The 18,743-nt window shown below is 55.6% G+C and overlaps 7 protein-coding genes across 7 annotated transcripts; 3 read left to right on the forward strand and 4 right to left on the reverse strand.

Moving 5' to 3' along the window:
* Positions 1–156: 156 nt before the first annotated feature.
* On the reverse strand, positions 157–1,588 carry GMORB2_5727 (3-deoxy-7-phosphoheptulonate synthase; the record flags this gene model as incomplete). The annotated part of the gene is made up of 4 exons (XM_035467697.1): positions 157–308; positions 384–1,286; positions 1,398–1,452; positions 1,583–1,588. 4 exons carry the CDS (start codon positions 1,586–1,588, stop codon positions 157–159), a joined length of 1,116 nt encoding a protein of 371 aa, XP_035322663.1.
* Positions 1,589–2,535: 947 nt separating this feature from the next.
* On the reverse strand, positions 2,536–4,730 carry GMORB2_5728 (peptidylprolyl isomerase domain and WD repeat-containing protein 1; the record flags this gene model as incomplete). The annotated part of the gene is made up of 3 exons (XM_035467698.1): positions 2,536–2,673; positions 2,793–4,462; positions 4,655–4,730. 3 exons carry the CDS (start codon positions 4,728–4,730, stop codon positions 2,536–2,538), a joined length of 1,884 nt encoding a protein of 627 aa, XP_035322664.1.
* Positions 4,731–6,613: 1,883 nt separating this feature from the next.
* On the forward strand, positions 6,614–7,828 carry GMORB2_5729 (Alcohol dehydrogenase GroES-like domain; the record flags this gene model as incomplete). Its single annotated transcript, XM_035467699.1, has 3 exons — positions 6,614–7,353; positions 7,422–7,615; positions 7,701–7,828. Coding segments are annotated over 3 exons (1,062 nt in total), but the record flags the coding sequence as incomplete, so codon positions are not given.
* A 576-nt stretch (positions 7,829–8,404) lies between these two features.
* GMORB2_5730 (FAR-17a/AIG1-like protein) lies at positions 8,405–9,313 on the forward strand (the record flags this gene model as incomplete). Its single annotated transcript, XM_035467700.1, has 2 exons — positions 8,405–8,937; positions 9,157–9,313. The coding sequence occupies 2 exons, from the start codon at positions 8,405–8,407 to the stop codon at positions 9,311–9,313; spliced, it is 690 nt and encodes a 229-aa protein (XP_035322666.1).
* Positions 9,314–10,862: 1,549 nt separating this feature from the next.
* GMORB2_5731 (F-type H+-transporting ATPase subunit h) lies at positions 10,863–11,757 on the forward strand (the record flags this gene model as incomplete). Its single annotated transcript, XM_035467701.1, has 3 exons — positions 10,863–10,889; positions 10,957–11,044; positions 11,483–11,757. 3 exons carry the CDS (start codon positions 10,863–10,865, stop codon positions 11,755–11,757), a joined length of 390 nt encoding a protein of 129 aa, XP_035322667.1.
* Positions 11,758–12,750: 993 nt separating this feature from the next.
* On the reverse strand, positions 12,751–14,229 carry GMORB2_5732 (uncharacterized protein; the record flags this gene model as incomplete). The annotated part of the gene is made up of 2 exons (XM_035467702.1): positions 12,751–13,031; positions 14,073–14,229. 2 exons carry the CDS (start codon positions 14,227–14,229, stop codon positions 12,751–12,753), a joined length of 438 nt encoding a protein of 145 aa, XP_035322668.1.
* Positions 14,230–14,310: 81 nt separating this feature from the next.
* GMORB2_5733 (uncharacterized protein) lies at positions 14,311–15,828 on the reverse strand (the record flags this gene model as incomplete). Its single annotated transcript, XM_035467703.1, has 1 exon — positions 14,311–15,828. The coding sequence occupies one exon, from the start codon at positions 15,826–15,828 to the stop codon at positions 14,311–14,313; it is 1,518 nt and encodes a 505-aa protein (XP_035322669.1).
* Positions 15,829–18,743: the final 2,915 nt, after the last annotated feature.

An 18,743-nucleotide genomic window follows, 5' to 3' on the forward strand; every position in this document is an offset into this window, starting at 1 on the left:
CAACCGGTGAATATGGTCCAACGCCGCCGCAATATGGAACTTTCTGTGAAACTGTTTTTTTCCCTTTCCCTATATTACCATAAACTTGCTTTTTAAAAAAATCAAAAACAAAAATAAAATAGAATGCCATCGGTACTTTCTTTCTCTCCCGATATCCTAGTTCACCCCGAGAGCAATCCTCCTCTGCTTGACGGCGTCGGCCAATCGGTCGAGGACGACAGTGGTATCTTCCCATGAAATGCAGGCGTCGGTGATGCTGACGCCGTATTTGAGGCCAGCCTTGCCCTCTTCGGGAACCTTCTGGTTGCCTATGATTGCATGTCAGGGTCAGGTTTGGACTGGAGAAGGGAGACGAGCCGGGGGGGGGGGAGGAGAGGACGTACCCTCGTTGATGTTGCTCTCAATCATGACGCCCATGATGGCGTCTTCGCCCTTGGCCATCTGCTCGGCGATGACGGCGGCAACCTTGGGCTGGTTCCTGTGGTCCTTGTTGGAATTTCCGTGGGAGCAGTCAATCATGAGACCCTGACGGACGCCCTTGCTGGCGAGGGCGGCCTTGGCCTCGGCGACGGACTTGGCGTCGTAGTTTGTGCCCTTTGTGCCGCCGCGCAGGATGACGAAGCAGTCGTCGTTGCCGACGGTGCCGACGATGGCGACGCCGCCGTGCTTGGTGACGGAGAGGAAGTGGTGGGGGTGCTTGGCGGCGCCGATGGCGTCGACAGCGACGCCCAGGCTGCCATCGGTGCCGTTCTTGAAGCCGACGGGGAAGCTGAGGCCGCTGGCCAGCTCGCGGTGCAGCTGGGACTCGGTGGTGCGGGCGCCGACGGCACCGACGGACAGCAGGTCGGCCAGGAACTGCGGGGAGATGGTGTCGAGCATCTCGCTGGCGATGGGCATGCCCTTGTGCGTCAGGTCGACGAACATCTGGCGGGAGATCCTCAGGCCCTTGTTCATCTTGAAGCTGCCGTCAATGTCCGGGTCGTTGATCAGGCCCTTCCACCCGACCGTCGTCCGCGGCTTCTCGAGGTAGGAGCGCATCACTATGACCAGCTCATCCCTGTGCTTCCTCTTGAGCTCCAGCAGGCGGTCGCAGTAGGCCAGGGCGGCCTCCGGGTCGTGGATCGAGCAAGGGCCTATCACCACCAGGAGGCGCTTCTTGGGGTCCCGGCCGTGCACCACGGCCTCGACGTCGTCGCGGCCCTGGCGTACTGTCGCGCGCGACTCGGGCGTCTGGGGGATCTCGAACTGCAGCAGGTCCGGGGGCATGAGAGGGTTGTAGCCCTTGACTGTCGACGCATCTCGTTGTCAGCACCAGCTATCCGCCGCAGTAGCACCACTGGATGGTGGGGGAGGGGGAGCAAGAAGCAAGAAGCAACAAGAGATTTCGGGAAACTTACTCCTCCAGTCCTCGGCCTCCTCCTTCTGGCCAACCTGCTTGTTCTCAATGAAGAACTAATATGTTCATCGAATGTCAGCTGTTGTCCTTTTTTTTTATGAGACGGACGTCATCGTGTTTTCAGCTGTTTAGCGAGGGGGCAGCAGAAGAAGAAAAAAACCGAGGAGGCGGTGGGTTGATTCTTACCGACATGGTGGGTGTATATCACGATTTGTGTGTCAATGGGTGTGAGGAAAAAAGAGAGATAATATTATTACACGAGTCTTGTAGAATAACACAGAGGGGGGGGGGACGAAGTCAATGCTTGGTTTTGAGGGATTGGGTAGCTGATTGTGGAGAGGAAGAGGAAGAGAAGTCTTGGTCTGAATGACGGACTTGCAGCAACGAAGAGCGAGAGAGAGAGAGAGTTATAGTGGCGCCTGATGCAGAACAGTATGAGCCATCAACTCTGATCCATCGGCGCCGATGGTATGAGTCGCAGCTAGAATGGGAAGGAAAATGTACTGCGGTCCATAATACGTACCCGAGTCTCGGACTTGGTAACAAACGGGGCTGCCGTTATTGGTCAATGTGGTTTTTTTTTTTTTGCAGTCTTTTTGTTTTACTGTATTATAACATATGATTATATTATGTAATCTGGTCTCTCTACCTGGGTCGCGGCAACCCTGGTCAGTTACGGCTGCTGCAAGTATCGTCTGTAACTAAGACGACTCACATACCCGTATACTCGCAATACTGTTATACCATTATACTATTATACCGTATCATCGTACTCTGTACTCTCCGATGAGTCTTGACAGATACACATACATGCACGTACGGCGTACGGCTGCTAACCCAAGCAGCTGCCGTTACCACGTAATAGAACCAAAAAAAAAAAGAGGTCAACCAAGAAGAGGTCACATGCCTATCCATGCATCTACTGATATTTGCAGTCACGTGCCCCGTAGCATGTAGGCGCCATCTCCAACGTTCTCCAGACACTCTCGAGCTTCTCCAGTGTCAAGCTCCTGCACATTTGCGTGGTTGTCTAGTATATCTTTCCTCCTTTATATGATCTGCTTCTTGCCGTGGAGGCTCTACAGTCTCCTCCCTGGCAGGAACCCCCTTCCTCTTTGCCGCCTCACCGCCACCGGCAACTATGAGATGTCGATGCTGAGAATCTTGATGTCCTCCTCTGGTTTCTCCTTGTGCGTCCGGGCATTCTCAATCTTGTGGATCACATCGAACCCTTGCGTGGCTCTGCCAAAGATGGTATGCTTGCCGTCGAGCCAAGGCTGCAGGGGCCGTCAGTCTTTTGTCTACTCGACAACACCAGAGAAGAAGGGGAGGGGAGCGGGAAGAGCGATGACACCCCATAGAGCGTGACAGGGAGGGAGGGAGGCGGAGGACATACCGTCTTCTCGGTCGTGATGAAGAACTGACTTCCGTTCGTGTTGGGACCCGCATTGGCCATGCTGACGGTATACGGCTTGTCGTGCTTGAGGCTGCTGAACTCGTCTTCGAATTCACGACCCCAGATGCTCTCGCCTCCCGTGCCGTCGCCGAGGGGGTCACCGCACTGGATCATGAACTTGCGGATGACGCGGTGGAAGATGGTCCCGTTGTAGTACCCGTTGCGGGAGTGGGTGACAAAGTTCTCCACCGTCTTGGGCGCCGCGTCGGGGAACAGCCGGACGTGCACGTCCCCGTAGGTGGTGTGGATGACGGCGGCGCTGCCCGTCTCGGCCTTGCGCCCAGCGCCGCTCTTCCTGTCGCGGCCGCCCAGCATGGTGGGCCGCTCATTCTGGACGTCGCGCGTCGACCTGGACACGTCCTCGTCGTCGGTGAACATGTAGAAGCGGACGCGGCCGGCGGCGGTGGCGACGAGCATGGGGTCGCGCGACTCCGACTCCCGGAGCAGCGGGTTGCTCGACGCGCCCATCTCCACCGTCGTCACGCCCTTCTTCTGCGGCTGGCCCTGGTAGACGGCCAGGTTGACGCCGCGCAGGTTCTCGTCGCGCCCGTACACCTTGACCACCTGGTTCGTGTACGTGTTGAGTACCTTGATGCCCACCATCGTGCCGTAGATGAGGAAGTTGCCCGACTCGTCAAACACCACGTTGGACTTGTCCCGCAACGTCGCCGACTCCACCTCCTTCTCCTGCGCCATGCGCCGCCCGAACTCGACCCGGTCCAGCTTGTGCGCCCCCGCCCCGCCGACCTGCTGCATCTCCTCGGCGGCCTGCAGCGACTCGTCGTATGTGCGGTGCAGCTTGGCCGTGGCGAAGTCGAACAGGCGTACCTTGCGGTCTGGCATCGACAGCGTGGCCAGCTGCCGCCCATCGGGCGACACCGTCAGGCACGACGGCACGCACCTGGCCTTGCGGAAGTCGAACAGGTTCGTCGAGCTCTTGAACTCGAACACCCCCTCGGGCTTGTCGTACGTGCCCCCCGGCTGCCAGTACTCGACCATGCCCGCCTGGTCGGCCGACACGACGCAGTCGTACCGGTCGTTGAACGCCATGAGGTGCACCGGCTTGCGGTGCAGCCCCTTGACCGTGTGTATCGGGTCCTCCTTCTCGCCGCGCCCGTCGTACACGTGTATCAGCGGCTTCGCGCCGTCCGAGACGGCCAGCAGCGGCAGCGACGCGCCCCTCCTGTGCACCCAGCACACGCAGCCGGGGTCGTAGTCGAGCGCCAGCATCGACAGCAGGTCAAACGACATGACGTCAAACACCTTGATCGTCTGGTCCGCCCCGGCCGTCGCGAAGCTGCGCCCGTCGCTGCTCACGCTCACCGACACCACCTCGCCGTTGTGCGCCTTGAACTCCTTGACGAATTCGATGCCCTGCGATATCTTCTTCCAGAACTTGACCACCCCATCCACCGACGTCGTGATCAGGAAATCCGTCAGGGGGGTCCACGTCACGAAGAGGACCTGCTCTTTGTGCATCAGCGACTTGGAGTACCGTGCAGACTTGGGCAGCGCCGCCACGTATAGCTTCTCGTGTCGCAGGACTCGTCGCTTCTTCTTGGGCGCCGCTGATGGGAGCTGCGGGCCCATGTCGTCGTCCGACGAGGAATCTGCATGTCACCCACACGGTGTGCTCTTGGTCAGTAAGAAAATAAAATGAAAATTAAATTAAATCATTGAGGCATAATTGAAGAAAGTATTGTAAAATTCTTGAGGGAAAGAAAAAGAAAAAGATTGAAAATGGCCTGCTGGTCCGAACTGGTAGACGCTCGCCGGTACGCCGTGGGTCACGCCTTGCTCACCATCTTCCTGCTCTGTGAAGTCGTCATGGTTCCGCTTCTGGGCAGCCTTGGCCTCCTCCGATGTCGAGTCAGCCATCGTGCTGCTTTATCCCCTGGTCCGCCGGGAGGGATGGGACAGGCGGTTTGCGAATATTGGCTGGATGAGCGCGCGCGGCCGGCCCTGTATCTTCGTCGTCTCAGCTATGATGCGACTGGAGGATTGGCGCGGTGAGCCTCGTCCAACTTTCAAACAGAGAATTTGTTTCCACAGCAGCCAACGTGGGGCACCAGCCTCGTGTGGCGCAGATGACCATTGCATAGCGGTAGCGCCAATGTCGTGAGGTCGCCATGTGGTAACCTCCAGGCTTCCAAGTTCCTTTCTTCTTTCCGATCAATTCTACCCTTCACCCCGATCTCTCTCGTATTCCGGACTGTCGGGTATTGCCAGTAGCATGCGGTGGATCAGCTAGGAACCTGTCGAGAGGGGCAGTCAACGCTGACACTGCTGCCAACTCTCGCTCCCGTGACCGTGGTCGCCGGCACTGTCATTCTGCCTCGAGCGGCGCTACCCGGGAGGCATATCTCATCAATATCGACCGAGCCTAAACAAAGCTCTCCCATCCAGATTACCTCCCGTTTTCGACGCCCACATCGTCTTTGAGCACCGTCGTCCGTCCTCTCTCTCTATATGTTCATCTCTACAGGAACGGGATACCGTGGCCGTTCTTCTTCTTTTTTCCTTTCTACTCCTCATAGTGGCCATGTCGGCCGTGCTGATCTACAATCCGGGCACCCCCCCCCCCCCCACGTTTTGCTCTTACCTATACACGGGCAGACTCGGAAGCCGGCGGAGCATCGGAGCGGGACGCTGCATAGAGATCCACCCGGAGGTAGTCGCTTCCGCTGGCGACTCGAACTGGACAAGTGCGGCTCTTCCATGTCAGCTTGGCAAGGCAAGGCAAGTCTGGCAAGATGGCTAAGATGGCGTGATAGGTCGGAGCGCGATTTCTTGAAAACTTCCCGAGTATGGATCTCTGCAAGACCCCAGGGAACCTGTGTTGGGGATCTCAGGAGCTGTTTCTATACACATGGACAGATCACTTATACTGGAACGGCCATGAATAGGAGTTAGCACATAACATGTAAGTCTGGCCAACAGCAGCCCCGTAACCCGGAAATCTTCAACCGATATTGATTCCGACGACAACCGACAACGGGACGTCATCTCTCGGAATTAATGCGAAGGTGGATCCGACAACGAGGAGGGGAAAGAGGAGCCTCCGGTGCCTCAGAGCACCCCGTATCGATGTCGCACCACTCGTAGCACCTTGGTAGTATTGCTGAACAGGAAGGGGAGGGAACCTTTTTCCATGTTGCATCAGACACTGGAAGAAGCATAATGGCAGGTGATTCGCCGCCAGACTACATGGCCACCTTGATCCTGTCGAGGGAAACCTCAGCTCGGCGCGGGGAGAGCTGCGTGGGTAGAGCACAGCCGTACTGTACAATGAGAGAGCGTGGTAAGGTGGTCTGACTCGCCTTGTCAGTGTGTCCACCGGGGGGATGCGGCTTGCGGCCCGCAGCAAAAGAGGAGTGCAGGAGCGGCTCCGATTTCAACGCCTCCGATTCTCCACCTTACGGCCTACCGTTTCGTTTTGCGATTAGTATATCTATGATATATATATATATATATATGTATATATAATGAAGCCAGTTGAGAACTGATACGTCCTCTCTTCTTTTGGTCCCTGCTTCCCTTGGTCAGCCACAGCCTTTCCCCTCTGTCTACACACACACACACGCACACGCACACGCACACACGCGCGCACGTTTTTCTCGTCATCACCGGCCGGATAAGGGCACGATATGAGAGCCGCACGATACCACGGTGTAGGGGACGTGAGAGTAGAGCAGATTGAAGAGCCGACTGTCCAGGCAGGACAGGTAAAGGTCAGTGTCGGCATATGATACCTACCCTAGCTCAAGATTGCGTTGGTAGGGTCCTTGGTTACTGATGATGAAGAGTGGGATACCATCAACCAGATCACCCCGGCCTTTGTGGGCATCTGCGGCACAGACCTACACGAGTACCTGGGCGGACCTACATTCTGTCCGGCGCACCCGCACCCGGTGACGGGCGAGACCATTCCCGTCACTCTGGGCCACGAGTTCTCCGGTACGATCAAGGAGGTCGGGCCCGGAGTGGACAAGCTCAAGGTCGGGCAGAAGTGCACGGTCCAGCCGCTCATCGTGTGCGGCGAGTGCCCGGCCTGCAAGGTGGGAGCCTACAACATCTGCCACACCGTCGGCTTCGTCGGCCTGAGCGGGCAGGGGGGAGGGCTCAGCGACGCCGTCTGCGTCAGGGCGGACCGCGTGTTTCCTCTCCCCGACAGCGTGCCGCTCCACCTGGGCGCCCTGGTCGAGCCCCTCTCTGTGGCGTGGCATGCCATCGAGGCCGCCCCCGACCTGGACCCCGACTCGTTCGTCCTCGTCATCGGCGGCGGGCCCATCGGCCTCGCCATCGTGCTCTGCCTGAGGGCCAAGGGCGTCACCGACATCATGGTCTCGGAGGTGGCGGCCGCGAGGCGCAACTACGCCGCCCAGTTCGGCGCCAAGTGGGTGGTCGACCCCACCGATACCGATGTCGTGGCCGACGTCAACCAGAAGACGAACGGGACGGGCGCCGACGTCACCATCGACTGTGCCGGGGTCCCCCAGAGGTATGCACTCTGCTCGAGGACGGGTTGGGTCTCCAGAGCAGAGATTCTGGCTGACAGCCGGGGAATAGCATCGAGTGCGCGTGCACCGCCGTCAAGACGTTTGGCACCATCATCAACGTGGCCATCTGGGAAAAGGGCGTCTCGTTCAACCCCAACTGGTTGACCTTCAGGGAGACGGCCTACAAGTCGGTTCTCGCTTACCGGGACAGGGACTTTGCATCTGTCATTGAGGGCTTGAGCACGGGTGAGCACAGTCTCGACAGTACTGTCCTACGAATACACACACATCGATGTAGGCGAGTTCAGTCAGGGTTGAGCGCTGACCGTGCCACTATTGCTGGGTATAGGTGCGATTGCTCCCGAGGGTATGATTACCTCAAAGATCAAGCTGGAGGACCTCGTCGAGCGCGGCTTCCAGTCTCTCATCAAGGACAGAGAGACGCAGGTCAAGATTCTCGTTGATCTGTCGTTGTAGAACGCATACACCGCTGACGTAGCATCTCACATGGTAGTACTTGCGTCGCCTACACGCACGCACTCCCACAAGTTGCGAGACGATAAGAGCGCAGGGGACGCACGCCAAAATTATGCAGAGTGTTGCTGGATGTGATGACGTTTAAGAAATGTTGGGCTGGAAGGAATGTGAAGAGAAAAAAGAAGAAGTAAAGGGAAAACCCCCATTTGAAAAAAAATAAAAATAAGAATAGAACCAATTACCCCTGATGGTAATAACCGGGTTTCCGCCGTACAGGCAGGTTATTAGTGCACGAGCAAAGATTACAGGTTAGCAGTGATATGCAGTATTGCCGCTCGTAATAGTGGCCCGAGAGCTCTACGCGTCAGACTTTTAGCATGTCACAGTGCCGTTGAGGGCCTCGGAGGTGCTGTCGACCCGCTATGCCGCCGGGTCCCTCTGTCACTGGATATCCGCCGTAATAGTAGATACCGTTGTCATACAGGCTACACATGGCGATGGCCTGGATGGCTTGCGTCATCCCCATCGTTCAATCCTTCTCCTCCCGCCCTCTAACAGCTCAACCGCATCGTGACCATGAGCCGACAGCACCCGCTCCAGCGGCTGGCATCGCCGTCGCCGACCGTCTCGCTGGCCCTGCACCTCGCCGGCGTAGCCAGCTTCAGCTACAACTTCTACTTCCTGACGACGTGGGACGTGCCCATCGCCGACGCCTACGGGTGGCACTTCCAGTTCCTGACCATCCTGGGGCTCTCGGCCGCCCTGCTGGCCTTCTCCCTGGCCGCCCTGGCCGACCTGACCCTGTCCCCGGCCCTCTTCCGGGCCAAGAACGTCGTCGCCGTGCTGGCCGCGCCCGTCGAGGTCGTCGTCGCCATCCTGTACTGGGGGCTGTACCTCATCGACCCCACCCTGCTGGTCGAGGGCGACTTCCAGCTCCCCCTCCTTGTCGACATGGGCTTCCACCTCGCGCCCGCCGTCCTGCTGGCCGCCGACTTTGTCCTGCTCAGCCCGCCGTGGACCGTGCCTGCGTATGGCGTCGTAGCGCTGAGCGGCTCGCTGGCGTCGGCCTACTGGATCTGGGTCGAGCATTGCTTTAGCCACAATGGATGGTGCGTCCCTGTCCCTTCCTCTTCCTCTCTCTTCTTCTTCCTTCATCCCCCCCCCCCCCCCCCCCCCTTTTTTTTTTTTTTTTTTTTTTTTTGTTTTTTTTTGTTGCGTTCTCTTTCCATACTTTCCCCTCTTCATTTCCAACACTCTTGCTGTCCTCTACACATCGTGACCGAGTGGCGGTCAATATTGAGTGAGACTGACCAGGTTTCCGTGTGCAGGTACCCTTATCCCATCTTTGCGCTCCTGTCGACACCTCAGCGTCTTCTCCTCTTTACCTTTGCCGCCTTCCTCTCCACGGGATCATCTATCGGGCTCAGCTGGGTCTATGGAAAGGTCAATGGATACGAAGGAGTCCCCGTCAAGAAGATTCAATAGGCATTCCAAGTATTGGTGTAGGAAGAGGAGAGCGCTCAGGTTGGACCGCTGGAATCGGGCCAGGAGTATGTCCCTTCCGTGAACGCAACCCTGCATCGCCGTCATCTTCATGACGCATGAGGCCCACGGTCAGCCAGCCAGAGTACCGGTATACTACCAGGTGGCTTGCATGAAAAGTACGCGTGCGAATTGGTATCTAAGCATTGATATTGACAGCCACTCAAAGACGTTACGAACTACATGACCTTCCATGATCGCATGGTGTTGGGCCAGCCATCCATGAATATATCTGCGTACATATATGAGACATGTCCAGGCACTTCCGCCGTGTCCAATTTGTATTCCGCAGTCCAGTCCCCTTGCCTTTATTTCCCGATACCTCTCCTCAAATCCTAGAATATGTTCATACCCAGCCCGACACTTTCAGCAGCCAGTCGACGATAGCCACGCGTTCGTTCGCTCACCCGTCTTCCAATCTCTGCGCGGTATCAGGCGTCCTCACTGCGCCATGAACCGCGCCATCACGGAGACACGAGTCGGACATGGGAGAGGATTGTGAAGCCCGACTGTCTGAGGGACGGTGAGGAATCCACAAGTACTTCGTACCCTAGGAGTGATTATCGGGCCTTCTTCATTCAGGCAACATACGGCTATCATCCATCACGAGAGATGATGTGCAGCATTGGAGTAATGGGATACAGGGTACTTTGCAACTCGGATGCTACTGCTACTATGCAATAATACTGGGAGGTTATATGCTGAGAGCTGCCAAAGCGGTAGGATCTCTTCTCGAAGCATATCAGGATGTTTCATATTATATATATATATATATATATATAGATATGGATAAAAGTTTAGTCTCGTATAATACCGTTAATTCATAGTACCACGGTGCAGTGGTCTCTCCCCCCTCTTTTACTTTCCTTCCTTTGTGGAGAAGACTTCTGAAAGGGAGTCCTCCTTTCGGTGGCTACGACCTTCCCTCATATCTTAGGAATCCCTATCAGAAAACCTCTTTCCTACATGAACAAGCAAGTCATCCACACACGATGAGTTCACAGATACATCTACTACGAAACAGCAGATCCGACAGCGTTATGACCGATTTACTACCGTATTGGGTGGAACCGATGGCCAGTTTGCTTGTTCGGGATGTTGTGCGTATCTTCTCTTTGAAGTTCCTATTTCAAAGTCACGTGCCACCTCTCCAAGCCATAAGAAGGATCCGGGGAATTGAGGAAGTGGGAAGGAGCTACCCAGCAGTTCCACCGGTTCCACCCAACTAACTCCGTGCACCCGCCCAGCAGCCAAAAAAAAAACAGAAGAACTAAAAAAAAAAAAAACACCTGAGGCACCAACATGCTCTTCCCCAACCTTGCTTGAGCCGGCTAAACAGGTCTCTCTCCCGATTTTCACAAAAGCCTCAGCTAATCTCTCCTACGCCAGCCACCCTCCCTCCACCTTTCGCTCCGACTGACGCCCCTCCTCTCGGGAAACAACTTTCTTCCTCATCTAATTCAATCAATTGAATTATTTCCTCTCGCCCAAGATGCTCAACCAGCTGACCCGAGCTACGGTATGCTGGTATTCGTCGTCCTCTCTGTCCTTCGTCCATGATGGAACTGACCAAAAGATTTATTTAGCGCGCTCGCTCCGTCGTCGCCGCCGTCACCCGCCGCAGTGCCGGTAACCAGGCCAGGAACTTCATTGCTCCCACTGTCTCTCGGAGAGGTAAGAAGCGATAGTCTGGACGATGGGATTCTGGTGCCTTTTTTTTTCTCTGTCAATGCTCTTGCCGCTCTTTCGTCCGCCGTCGCCCGTCGCCCCCCCCCCCCCTGGTCCTCGGAGAACCGACCAGAACCGACGTCAACGCATAAACTCTTCGATCGACCTCATTCCTTCGCTCTCTTCTTTCTCAGGTCGACTTCTGTTTTTTTTCTTGTCGACGCATATTTCCTCTCGCCAATCACCACGATTATTCATACGAGTTCAATGGATTCAACGTTGCTCCTTCCGAAATGGCCTGCCATTCGCCCGAACTACGACCATGCTATCCGACCAGATTAGGCGAGAGACACCGGGATCTCAAAGGAAAAAAAAAAGAAAAAAAGCGGCACAACCCACCATCGCTAGAGGCTGAACGTTGCTAACGCACCAAATGATCCCTAGCCGATTTCGTTCAGGAGCTCTATCTGAAGGAGCTCAAGTCGTACAAGACCCCCGTCGTCAAGGCCTCGGATGCCGACGCCCACGTCAAGGTCTTCTCCGCCCCCCAGACCCCCACCTCCCCCGAGGAGGCCGACCTCGCCGGCTCCCTCAAGGAGTACGAGAGCATGGCCGTCGAGATTGAGGGTCAAGATGCTTCTGCCTCTGTTGACGGCGCCCAGGCCGAGATCCCCGACTGGCTCGAGACGGAGGATGTCGAGGAGGGTAAGGCTCACTAAGTGCTGTCCTTTTTCTCTTCTTAACCTGATGAGGAATAAGGAGGGACACTGTGGCTGGAAAATATATATACGTCGGGTTTCTTTACAAAGCGAACAAGCGGGGAGAAAGGGGAATTGATGGATCGGAGGAGAGAGATCTCTCTTCAAAAAGCAGAGATGTTGTCTTTTTTTATTTACCTTGTCCCAGACAAAACAAGACAGACAAGCTCACGGCAAAGACGGATGTAACCAACATGAGTGGTTTGCTCCTATGTACAACTTTTTATTATTTTCCCCAATTTTTTTTCTACTCTGTCCACTTGTTCATATTGCTTGGTATCTGTGTTTTCCTTCTTGAACCTTTTTACGTCATGTAACACGGCAACCTCGAGAGTGGGAGAGTATACGTAGTCCAACGCATCACTCGATGTACACATATACACCCACAGTTGAGACAAGAAGTCGGTGTTGAATTACATTTGAAAAAAAAAACCCCAACCAAACTCCCTTGGGGCCTGTCCGTCTTTGTTTTCTTTTCGATAAGGGGGGAGGAAAAGAAAGGGTCAAAAACGTCAGGCCAGTGTGACCAATGCAAATGCCACCCCTGTAAACGGAAAAGGAACAAGAATGAATATAAAAACTCCGTCGTCAAAAACGTCCATGCATTACCATATCGTCTTCATATCATAGTAGATTCGAAACTGGGGGGGGGGGGGGGGGGGGGGGGGGCAGAGAGCGCGCGTAACAAATTTGCCTCTTATATACAACCCATGGAGATGAATCCCCAAAAAGGAACAGAGATTCCGAATTAATCAAAAGACGCCGCTGCGATTTGTCGTCGTCGTCGTCGTTGTTGTAATACTTGTAGTGCATGTAGTAGGTATGGGGAGTAAAAAAAGTAAGAGGCCAGAAAGATTAAAAAAGAGAAAGCCATGAGATGAGACCATGTGAAAAGGAACAAAGGCCTAAACCAGATCGAGAAAGAAGAAAAGAAAGAAAAAAAAGAGGCATTCTTTACGGGTCGAAATGTGACCCGCCAACCATCTGATCATCATGAGGACTACCCTTCATGATTCCACTCATCCTGTTCGCCTTTCTCGGGTCAATATCGTCGAGGTTGTCCCAGTCGTCGTCATTGTTGACATGGTCTCCGGATTCTCCGGTGGTTGCGGATTCCCGCGCACCCCGCGCATCGTCCATGTCCTCGTCGTCATTGTTCATCCTGAGGCGGTCGCGCATGTGGTCGTCCAGGGCGCTCTCGTCGACAAAGGTGAAACCTTGGAAGTTGGCCTGGACTGAGGGGGATAGGGGCGTGCTAGCGGCATATCCCCTGGCCAGGGCGGCAGCGCGCTCGTTGAGCGAGCCGTTCTGCTCGAGGGCCGTCGTGAACTCTGGGTCAAAGTACGACACGTCCGTCTCTGACTTTAGGTTGGGCTTGAAGGGAGGCGTGATGAGCTTCTTGGACAGCAGAGTCCAGTCGATGTCAGCGAAGAAGGGGTGCTGCTTGAGCTCTTCGGCGTCGTCGGTCGCGCCCAGACGGTGCTTGGGGTTGCGGTTCAGCAGGCCCTTGACAAAGTTGCGGCCCTCCTGCGACAGCGTGTCACGCGGGAAGCGCACCTTGCCAAAGGCAATGTTCTTGTACATCTGCTGCGTGTCCTCGGCGTAGAAGGGGCTCCACCCGCAGCACATCTCGAAAACCAGCACGCCCAGGGACCAGAAGTCCACCATCTTGGTGTACCCAGACTCGTCTAGCAGCACCTCGGGGGCCAGGTACTCGGTCGTGCCGCAGAATGTGTTGGTGGTGTCGTTGTTGGTCAGGTTAGCCTTCGACAGGCCAAAGTCACACAGGGCGATGTGGCCGTTGGCGTCGAGCAGAATATTCTCGGGCTTGAGGTCGCGGTATACAATGTCGTTATTGTGCAGGTGCTGGATGGCCAGGATGAGCTCGGCAATGTAGAACTTGGCCCTCTTCTCGTCGAAGCGGCCCTCCTTCTGCAGGTGCCAAAACAGCTCGCCGCCAGACATGTAGTCTATGACCAGGTACAGCTCAGACGGCGTCTGGAAGGAGAACTTGAGTCCCACAATGAATGGCGACTCTGCCATGGCCGTCCGCACCAGGATGTTTCGCTCGCCGACCGTGTGTGCCACCTCCTTCTTCTGCACAATCACCTTCTTCTGCAGCACCTTCATGGCGTAGATGCGTTTCGTGTCGCGCTTCCGCACCTGATACACCTGGCCAAAGGTGCCCTTCCCGATGAGCTTGAGAATCTGGAAGTCGCTGGGTCCAAAGTGCTTCTTCTCCGATCCCTGGTAGTGGGCCTCGACATAGATCTCACCCATGGGCGCGTTCTCCGCCATGGTATCGGCGTGTCCCTCCAGGGCGAACCATCCCTTGACAGCCTCGTCGGATTCCTGCGATGCCTGGAAATTGACGTATCCCAGAAACTCCTCGCCGCTGACGGTGTGATCGTAGACGGAGATGCCAACAGCCATGTCTGAATCGACAACGTCGCTACAAGGTTCGGAGTTAGCTTGCCTCGATCGGTGGAAGGAGAGGGGGGGGGGGAGGAGAGCTCACAAGACAGCTTCGGCATCCCATTTCGGGTTCGTGAAGGAGACGCGCGACGGCCTGCGGACGTTGCTGTGGTCGGTGACGCTCGTGTTGCTGCTCTGGCGGCTGCGCATGGGTATGGACATTGGAGGCGGGCCGTTGTCGCTTCCCTGGCGCTGTATGGGGACGCCGCCGCCGAGCGTGGGAGGGGCGGGGCTGAGGGTCTCGCCGCCGTCCATGGATCGGGGGCTGGCAGATATGAGCTCGCTGCGCTGGAAGACTACGATGAGATAGGGGTCGCGGCTCTTCCTCAGACCCCGGGCCTCGGGTATCTTGATGGTGAGCTTCCCCTTGGGTGCGGGGGCCTGGGCACCTGTCGAGGCCGACGACGTTGCTGCTGTTGGACCGGTGCCGATGACGCCGCCGCGGGGGGTCTGGGTGCCACTCGGCTCGGCGCCATCGTCGTTGCTGACGCTCCTGCTGCCACTGCGACCTTGACCTTTGCCGGCTCCGAGTAGGTCATGATTCTCTGCATGGGGGGAGGGCTGGGCGGTCGAAAGGGCTCTTGTCGGGGTAGGGGGGCCGCTCTTGATTAAGCCACGAGTTAGCTCCCTGAGTCCTTCAAGCGTATACCATCTACCAGATGCCTCGGTCTTGCCGGGTTGTGGAGTCTGGGGACGAAACGCAGAGGTGGAGTTTCGGGTACTATTGGGCATGCTCTTGCTCTTGGAGCCCTGCCAGGGGTTCCAACCAGCAAGCCTACCGTCGTCCCCGCCATCGTGTGCATCAGGAGGGGTGGTGGTGATGATGGGGTCCTCCCGAGACGACTTCTCGAGACCAGGAGTCGAGCAAGAAGAAACAGGAGGTGGGGGCATGATGTCAGTATCCCTCAGGGCTGCGCCGGCAGGACCGACGGACCAGAAGGGATTCCTGCGCTCTTGCACGGGAGAGCTGACGGATGATGAGGGTAGGGAAGTGGGAGGAGTGAGGAAATATGAATGGCGGACGAGGCCGGGGTCTCTCCCTGATGAGGACGTCTGGCCTGCCTGGAGATGATCTGAGGAACCCTCCTCGGCAGGACCGGAGGTCATGGCCAGGTTCAGGTTCAGGTTCAGGTTCAGATTCGCGCCACTGGGCGCTCGACTAAGCGGTCGGCTGGGCGGTCGACTGGAGGGTCGACTGGACGGCGCCGCCCTCATCATTGTGGGTATAGCATTTGTGATTGTGGTGGTGGGGGGAGCAGCGGTGGCTTGCAGATCGGCCGAGCGAGAGGCCATGTGCCTTCGGGTGGGCCAGTTGAAAGGCTCGGCATAGGCGGCGGGAGGAGTTTTGAGGGCAAAATATGAAGGAGAGGTGGTCTCGGCAGCGTGGGGAGTAGGAGCATCTCGACGAACCTGGCTGAAGTAGCTCATGATTCCCGGCAGACGTTTGTCCCGAAGATCGGGTTGCGGGGTGGCTGCACCGGACTGAGGGGCGTCATAGCCAATCTGATCGCCGCCATCCTCGGAGGAAGTCCTATTGATTCGGTCAACATCGGGCATTGTCGGTAGAGGCAAGCACAGAGGCAAGCGGAGAGAAGAGCGAAAAGTGAGGAGAGAAGTAGGCAGGCCAGTCGGCGGCGGCGGTGGTGGAAGGTTAGTTTGGGGAAGGCAAGATTGGAATAGTAGTGTGAAGAAGGATCGACGTCTTTTCTCTCTCTCTCTCTCTCTCTCTCTGTCGTGTCGGAGTCAGAGAGGTTTGTTGGTGGGCAGAGCCTGGTGTGGGCAGAAGCTGGTGGGCAGAAGTGGAAGTGGCATGCCTGGGCAAAAAGACAGAAGGGGCCAGGCAGGGAATTGGCGCGGGGAAGGAGAAGAGGCGAGAAAGAAGTGGGAACGCTAGTTCATCATGACCGCCAAGAACGGACCAAAGAGGGAGGGGCAGGTGAATAAGTGGGAGGTAGAAGAGGCTCGAGAGTGAGAGTTGCGATGGACCGATAATGTTAAATCACCGAACTGGTAGCTGGCACCAAATGGTCTGCAACAGCACAAGATAGTCTTTCCAGACACTCTCCCAATGAATGCCGGGCAGTAGCGACGTCCAAGACGGTGCGGAGAGTCCCGGGTACAGGGTCAACCAGTTGGGAGCGCAGATGAAGGCTTCTCCGAGAGCGGACCAAAATAGGAAGTCCAGTAAGGCCGGAAAAACCAGAGAGCCCAGAGAGACCGCCAAGTGGGGAAATAATGAGGGTAGCCTACTAGCACCCGGTCGGGGCATGTAGTGAATGATTTTTCGCCTTATCGACCGCCTCTGGCCGCCACCGCTAAGCTCACGCAATGGTGGAGACGGCTCTAGACGGAGGGGGGAAGGGGGGGGAGAGAGAGAGAGAGAGAGAGAGAGAGAGAGGAGCCGTGTGTAGCTCGTTACTCTGTACTTGCAACGACGGACCATCTCAGCTGTGTTGACGGCTGAACGCTGTTTGAGCGTCACCAGAGCGTCCCTGATGACCAGAGCCAAGCTGACGACCACATGTCTCCCGCTGGTGGTGGACCATGCAACAAAGCATGACGCTGGTTATGATGCATACACACCGAGACCAAGAGTCAGCCAGCGGCTTCTGGTGGGACCACATCACCGCTCCACACCCGCACAGTTCGTCTGGCGTGCACTTGCAACGCGTGGATTGACCGAGCAACAGCACGACGATGGGAAGAGCGGGATGGATGATGGATCCGCAGGGTCTTGGGGAACTCGTGATGGACTCGCCATCTCCAGAAACCCAAGGAACCCAGGTATACAGCCGACCAGGTACACTAGACCCGATCGAGACATGACGTTCCATGGCTGTGGAATGAGAGGGCAGAAGAACAGGCAGAGAGAGCAGTGATCATTTCCTCATCCATGACAAACCCGCGGCTGCCACCCCGCAGGTCTAACAGCGTTATTCGATCTAACATGGCAAAGACGGTGTCATGACAAGACTGAACGTCACAGGCCAATTTGGCAGCAGTTCCCCTCGTCCACCTTGGATTTGGAGGTTGAGCTTGTTTGGATGGAAGGATGAATGAATGAATGAATGAATGGGCTGGTGATGATGATTTGAGAGCCAGCCCCCGGCAAAGAAAAGACAGGGAAGGCTGTGAGGGGTGGGAGGGGCAGGAGCAGAGCCGCAAAAAAAAAAAAAAAAAAGGAGGAAAAAAAAAGTAAGACCGAGGGATGATGGATGGAAAGCAATACGGGATAGACAAGACGAGAGACAAGATCAGAAACAAACGTACCTCGACATCATGGCCTGTGTAGCCCTTCGAAGTAGATCGTAGCCCCCTGGGTTATTGGCCTGAGGGTTTTCGGAGCCGGTCATGGCTTAGGGGGGGGCGTTGATAGAGCTACCAGCACAGTCGTGTGGGAGTGAGTTTATATGGTGCGTGTATGTGGACTCCTTTTTGTTGGCTTAGACGAAGTTCGCCCACAGGTAAATGGTGTCGATGAGGATTGTCAGGTTTGCCTCTGGAACCGGAGATGGCAGTGGTGGTGATGCTGGTGATGATGATGGCGATGATGACGGTGATGACGACAGTGATGATTATAGTGACAATTATGGTGATGACGGTGAAGAAAGTGAAGGCGGACTGGAGATGAATAAACAATATAAGAATAGTGGGAGAAGAAGGGAGGGAAAGGGAGAAGAGAAGAGCGAGATAACCCAGTAAAAGAAATATTGTAATAATAGAGAGCAGTAAAAAGAAAAGAAAAAAAAATAGAAGCAAAAAAAAAAACCCCTTCCAGGGCGCCGCCTCCGGTGGCAATATAGGTGGAGCACAGTGGACGGATGTGCAACAAACAAGGAACTTGAACCTAAAAAGAGAATTAAATCCTATCCGCTGCAAGAGTGAAAAAAAAAAAAATGAAACCTCGGAGCGAGATGAGTCAAAGAGGAATATCAGTTTCTGAATTTCTAGTGTTGCCTTTGAAGAAAAGAAGAAGAAAAAACAGAGAAGAAGAGAAAAAACTCTGTTTTATTTCTGCAATAAGCAAGATAACCACAAATGGAATAAAATGCAAAGCGCAGAGGTGCAGTCCTGGAGGGAGTCAGAGACTTGCTACATGTATGTAACACGCTCCGGGCAGGAGCTGAGGAGGGGCGCTTGCTTATGTGGCGGCAAGTTACTATTAATACCCAAGCAGTAATGGTGGCAGGATGGGCTGTAGCCTGTAGCCTCTAGCCTGTAGGTATTAAGTGCCTCCTGAGTCCTTGCTGCTCCTTCCTGTTGTTCCTTTAATTATTGGGTTTCACTGCCACTCCCTGCCTTAACCCTGTCACTTACTCATCAACAGTCACCGAGCAGTCAGCAGTCATCGAGAAAACATTGAAGATAGGGAAAGGCATCATCTTCAGGATCGGCTTGGGCTCACGCAGTCAGCGAGTCAGGCAGTCGGTACATGTACTGCCTGTAGAGAATGATTTGATATCTTTACAACT

This window comes from Geosmithia morbida (assembly GCF_012550715.1).
Source record: "Geosmithia morbida isolate 1262 chromosome Unknown scaffold_4, whole genome shotgun sequence".
Lineage (NCBI taxonomy): Eukaryota > Fungi > Ascomycota > Sordariomycetes > Hypocreales > Bionectriaceae > Geosmithia > Geosmithia morbida.